Raw genomic sequence first — 6,508 nt, 5'->3', positions numbered from 1 at the left:
TTTTGCATTATTACAATACGCTCCGTCGGAGCGCACAATCACTAAGCAGTCACTAAGGACCACTGTCAGAGACAGAAAGTCACGTGACTAGGCGTTCTCCGTAAAAATAATGCCAGACAGTGCATCATAATCAATGAACTCGCATGAAAGTTGACTCTCTCTTGTATTAGAGTGAGCGGGAGCTCTCTCTCTCTCTCTCTCTCTCTCTCTCTCTCAAGAGGGCCTCTATACAAGTGAACAAAGGCAATGACGTAGCCAACAAAGCGAGCTCTCTCAGGATCTTTATATTTTTCCTAGAGAGAACTCCTCAGAACCTCTGCAGTTAATTCCAGAGTCAACGAATTTTTATCCTGGCTTTAGAATTTTTATATTTTGCCGCATACATGTTCACGGGATCGTTTACTGGTCCCTACATTCAACCGATTCCCCAAGAATCCGCGGATTCCAGAGTAACTCTCTTCCCATGAACAAAAGAGGTTAACACAAAAAAAATCAGTAATAAATACAGATGACGTTAAATTGACTAAAAATCAACGTATAGTTGTCTGAGCAGTAAATTGATCATGTAAGTCAACTAAAAGTTGCGCATAAAAAAGGTTATTTAAAAATAACTGAATTGGTCGGCTGAAAACCGATGATGATCAAAACATTTGTTAGTCAACCATAAGTCGATATTTAGTTTGATTTTTAATTTGATTTGAACTTTAGACTTCTTCTGCCTAATAATCAACTAACAGTCGATTTCGTTGATTGGATAATTATGTTTTGTTCCGCACGCTATGTAACAATAAAATGTTTGAAAAGAACTTCAAAGTGCGTTTAATCTATGATTTGTTGTATATACATATAAGATACATTTGTAAAAAGAAGTTTTGAATTTAAATTTAATGTATAATTTACATTATATGTATTCAAGAAAAAATTACGTATTATCCATCGAAGTTTCTTTTGACTTTATAATCAACATGTTCATAGATCCGCAGACTTTTTTTCTCAACATTTCTACAGTGAATGAAATGACATTATCAACTCTTTCGCGCTTGTCAGGAGCCAATGGCCTACGAAATAATAAACATAGTAGGAATTATTTTACGTTAATGCAATTTTCATAATTGTAATAGGTTGTCTCAAAAGTTCTTTCCGCTTTTTTAATAGAAATTAATTGTGCAAAACTTTATAAATGACCCAATTTATTGAATTAAACGTTTAAAAACTAAAACGAGCAAACTTCAAACATCAACAAAAAACCTACTTTGCACCTAGTCTTTTGTTGTTTTGCAATGCTGAGCAACGCACAAATTATTGTATGAAAAAAACTTTTGGGACAATCTAACATTTCGTACGCATACAAAAATTTGAAAAAGTTGAGTATGTCAAAAGCTTGTTAACTGTGACGTTATATTTAAAGAGCGCACGATCGCATTACCGGCATTACATATAGTTGGATATGCAAGACAGAAGAATGAGGCTATCTATACATGCATTACACTCGTCATCTTCTATGAGGAAGATTCCGGAGGTACTAGATGATACTTGGACAAAATAGCTACTTGGATGAATAAGCTGATTAAAGTGAGCTTTTCTTGGCTGCAAGATGTGCTAAAGACTACTACTAGCTTCTTAATTAAAGAAAACCGTTATGATCACTGAAATTTGTAACGCATACATTTTTTACACCGACCGACTACAAGAGTACTTTCAGACTTTTCCATCACAAGAAAGACACAAGAAGGAAGACCAGTTTGTTCTACTTATACTTGTGACAACTTGTACCTGTTCGTGAACAACATCACTCTTTCGATAAAGTAATCACTCGCCCAAGTCACCAATCAAATGAATGCGCTTCGCAGACAACAAGCATGTAATCACTGAAAAAAAGTCCAGTGAAGTATGGTTCCAAATTTAACAGCGACTAAAATTATCCTGCTCTGCGAATATACGGAAGTTTGCGATCAACATAAAAAAGACACTACTTTATTACTTATCATTTCGTTTCGTTTAGTTTTACATTTAGTTTTATATTTAGTTTTACAATCATTTTACTTCACACGTTCACTTACATTAATGGCGAAGGTACATTAGTTCGTAGAAAAAAAAAAACATGTGCGTAATATCTCTTATTTAATTTACTACCATACAAAGCGTAACTATTGTTTAGGCGTGGAAGATGTCGTGATACATCATAATACGTATATACACTATAATATATCGCATTTCCATTAACAATGGATGAGACTAGTGTTAATGGTCAAAACAAGAGAAAACTGTAATTATATTTAAGAACATTTAATAATCATATTTTATTCTTTTTTTTACATAATAAATCTTTATTTTTTTCTTTTTTTGTAATCCATATCTCTCGTTTTGACCGTTCAACAGCAATTATTTTATTGAAACAAAGAGAATTGTTATATAGAATTTTCTTTATTTTTCTAGATTACTAGAAAAATTTTAAATCTATTACTGCGTCTTTGTTAAGAAATAGAATATTACCGAATAATTTAGAAAATAAATTTGAATAAATTAGAAAAATAAAAGAACAAACTTTCGAAATTTGCTACTTTATAGTATAGTATCGCGTCAGCAATGTCAGATATGAGCTAAAAAAAAATTTATCTTCAACATCAAAAAATTTTTTACTCCGCTCTGTAAGTGTAATAATTAAAACATCAAGAAGAGAGATGAAAATCTTTTGATCAACGATTCGCTATATTTGCAGTTCTGTATGATAAAGTTTTCAAATTCAAGTGTAAAGATTTGCATTGTCCACGAACATGTATTGTGTGTGTTGTGTACGACAAATAACGAAAAAAAACTCTCATATAACTTTCAAATAACATTTTCATGTCAGTGAACAATGTGAAATAATGAAATGCTAATCAGTCATGTCATGAGATGCCAGCTGGCATTAGGAAGCTCAAAGTTTTATGAAATCATATCATAGAATTTATTTAAAAAAAAAAAGTTCTTACAATTATGAAAATCTGTTGGAGAAGGGGTTGGATCCCGAGAACACGCTAAGGGCTCTGCAAAGGGGTCAAAAATAGAGCGAGGTGACCCTGGTGATTGTTTAAAATTGATTTCTACGTGAGGTCCAGGGGAGTAAGAGGGGGAAAGATAGCGACAGGAGGAAAAAGAGAATGATTCGGAGGACAGATTTGGGACTGGTGGAGATAAATCAGTCAATTCGTCGGAAGTTCTTAAATTAGTTAGAGCGCTAGGCGAAACAGAATTTTCTCCTCGCACGTTGCTTAATTTTTCGGAGAGCGCCAAGCTTCCGAACCTTCTTGTTTCGACGACACCGACAATTCTTAATGGCTCTTCGAGACTTACTCGATTCAGGGACTCGATTACGCACTAGAATGAATTTAAAATTAAGGCGTTCTCTTTTTATAATAAAGGAAAATAAAATCTAGATCGTAATTACTTGAAAGGAAGAAAAAAGAAAGAGTTGTAATTATAAAAAGCAAAGGAATTCTTTGTTTCCGATGGAAGCAAAGAAGGTTGCTTCGAACGAGAGTTTGATTGTATCCAGCAGGAATTAAAAAGTAGTTGCGGATTCAATCAAAAGAGAGTTCGATTGTATCCAGCAGGAAGTAAAAGAGAGCTGCGGATTCAATCGAAAGAAAGTTCAATTGTATCCTGCAGGAAGTAAAAGAGAGTTGCGGATTCAATCGAAAGAGAGTTCAATTGTATCCTGCAGAAAGTAAAAAGAGTAATAAAGGGAGGCAAGAAAGGGTAGTGAAATAATACTGGGTATATAAATATTTTGAAAAATATGATGAAAATCTTACTAGAGAGAGAAGGTAGTCTTATGGAGAGCAAAAATAATGGATAGCTAAGACTTATTGTTGGTTAAAATTTATGAAGGTGTGAATGATTTGATGTTTGGCGGAGCGGATTCAGCTTACAACGGCGGACAGCTGATCAACGGTTACCACTCAGAGTGTTCGGAAGTATGTTTCATATTGTCACATTTCAATATTATTTCTGAAGTTCTTTAAAATAAAAGTACTTCAAAGATAATATTTAAATTCAAAGGATTAAAGGTATTAAAAAGTTGTGATAAAAATTGTGTTGATATTAAATATACTTAGTATTTCAGTCTTGAGGCTTTCGTGGGCATTGCTATTGTTAACCGAGAGGGTTTCCGGATGGATGCCACGTGCGTGTTGGGCACTTTGCCGACGTTTCGCAAACATTGCAGCTTGCATCATCAGGGCTGAGAGCTCCGATATTGAGCTCCCTTCGGTTGTGGTGGTCCTTATATATCCCCGTTGCTCCTGGTGGGGGTTGGGGTGGGGAGTTTGACTTGGTCAGCCAATCGGAGCGTTTTGATTGGCCGGCCGGTCGATTAAAAAACCCGGGAGAACGGTATGCCAAATAGGATTTACTTGAAAGCCTTTGTCGCGGTTGAGGTTGTCAGGATGTTTCAAGATTCCCAGACCTTCTCGATATTTTCTGGCAAAATAGCCCTGTGACGGGGCCAACATGGTAGACTTATCATACTGCACGGCATGTCCAGTCTCCATCCAATGTTCCGCCAAGGCTGATTGTGAAAAGTGGCTGTATTTGGCACACCTCTGGTGTTCTTTGATCCGTGTACTGATCTTTCTCCCGGTTTCTCCTATGTACACTTTTCCGTAGGCGCAAGGTATCTTGTACACACCTGGTGTTTCCAGGCTTGGTCTTTGATCTTTGGGGTTAGGGAGTAATTGAGCAATTTTCTTTTGGGGTTTGAAGATTACTCTTATGTTATGCTTACTCAAAATTCTGCCTATGCGCTCTGTTGTTCCTTGAAGGTACGGAAGGACAGCCGTCATTTTTCTTTCTCTTTCTTCATCTAGATTTTCGGTATCGTTGGGACTGGAGATTTTGTTCTTCAATCTCTTAGTTATCTGATTAATGTTCTCGCTGTTGTACCCATCCCTAGTCAAGGTCTGATTAAGATGTTGTAACTCCTCATCCAGGAACGTTAGTTCAGAAACTGTGAGAGCTCTGTATACCAATGAGCTGATAACTGAATTCTTTTGTGAAGGATGGTGATGGGAGGTTGCGTAGATATCGGTCATTGTGGGTTGGTTTTCGGTAAACCCACGAATTTACTCGAATATTATAGTGTAATGAATTTTGTTTGGTACTTACCTTATGACTCAGCCATGGTACCATCGGCTATGTGGACGTGTCGGCTTCGTGTCTTCACGCGATGCTTGTTCAACTCGGTTTAGTTCTTGAGACTAGCACCGCCAAACACATTGTAGCAGTTCGTTTTATTGGTTTAACGAGTCGACGGAGAAGACCGCCTGACCAGCCTGACTGCAAGACGCCACGTTCTTAGATGGTGCGAGTTGTTTCACTAATGACTAATGACTAAGCACATCGCGCATTATTTCGGTGGTAGGACTGCAGTGATGCTAGAGATGCCCCGTACATGCGCATGCGCGTTGGTTTACAAGTTTTTATGAACAATAATTATATTGGTCTAAGTTATGCTATATAATTACATTATATGCATAGAATGTTTCTAAAAACCTACATTAATATTTGTTATATAACGCGGCAAATGATAGAAAGAACATGAAATAACATTTGTTTCCATAGTTCTTTTATGTAAAATTTAATAAAAACTCAATGAGTTACATAAACCAATAATTATTGATAATCTATATTTATTGATTTACGTCTTGTGTATATATTGAATGTAACTTAAGTTGGACAGATCACCAAACTATTTTTTTTACAGAATTTTGTAATACATGTATTACAAATTTGAAAAAATTTTCACACAAGATTACATAATTACTTATAAATTGTTGACATGACACATGAGGAAAACTTTTATAAAAAATTATAATAAAAGTTTCTCCAGGGAAAGCTGTGCATACTCCTATTACGTCCAGGGTTGAAGAATGGTCGGTAAGATACGTGTGGAGAAGGGAGGGACGTAACAACTTGAGAACGTGCACAGAAGGCACGACAGGCCGCGTCGACAACCCGGGGTATATGGGTCAGTGGGACTACAGCGGGGGCCCAACGACAAATACCCGGGGCGTTTCGCGTCCCTTGGTCCTGTTTTGAGGCAGCAAATTTAATTGCTTTACCTCGGGATCGGATTTAGTGCTTGGCTTAATAGAGCGAGGGATAGTGAGTCAGGTTGAAAAATTAGGATAGATTAATCGTTATACATAATTTATTCTAATGAATAATGATAAAGAATACAATGTCGACTTACTGGGCAATTTAACATTTTATTCTTATGATTATTTATTTAAATGAACAGATTGAATTAGCGTTGGTTTCCCCCTTTTACATATATATATATATATATCGTTAAATTAAAAAGGGAAACCTGAATTGGACTCAAATTGTTTAATACAGAGTAGATTTGTAGTACTAAGAGGTGAATGTTGTTTAATTAATAAGGAGTTTAACTATACTATTTAAATTAACAATTATAATGTGCGATACAATTAAGTTGAGCTTACAACAAATAATACAATAATACTAT

At 35.7% G+C, this 6,508-nt stretch overlaps 1 protein-coding gene across 1 annotated transcript; it reads right to left on the bottom strand.

Moving 5' to 3' along the window:
• Positions 1-4,316: 4,316 nt before the first annotated feature.
• LOC120357135 lies at positions 4,317-5,072 on the bottom strand. Its single transcript, XM_039446886.1, has one exon. The coding sequence runs from the start codon at positions 5,070-5,072 to the stop codon at positions 4,317-4,319; it is 756 nt and encodes a 251-aa protein (XP_039302820.1).
• Between the last annotated feature and the right edge of the window lie 1,436 nt (positions 5,073-6,508).

Source organism: Solenopsis invicta, chromosome 3 (assembly GCF_016802725.1).
Source record: "Solenopsis invicta isolate M01_SB chromosome 3, UNIL_Sinv_3.0, whole genome shotgun sequence".
NCBI lineage: Eukaryota > Metazoa > Arthropoda > Insecta > Hymenoptera > Formicidae > Solenopsis > Solenopsis invicta.
This window is presented reverse-complemented; position numbering and strand designations above follow the sequence as displayed.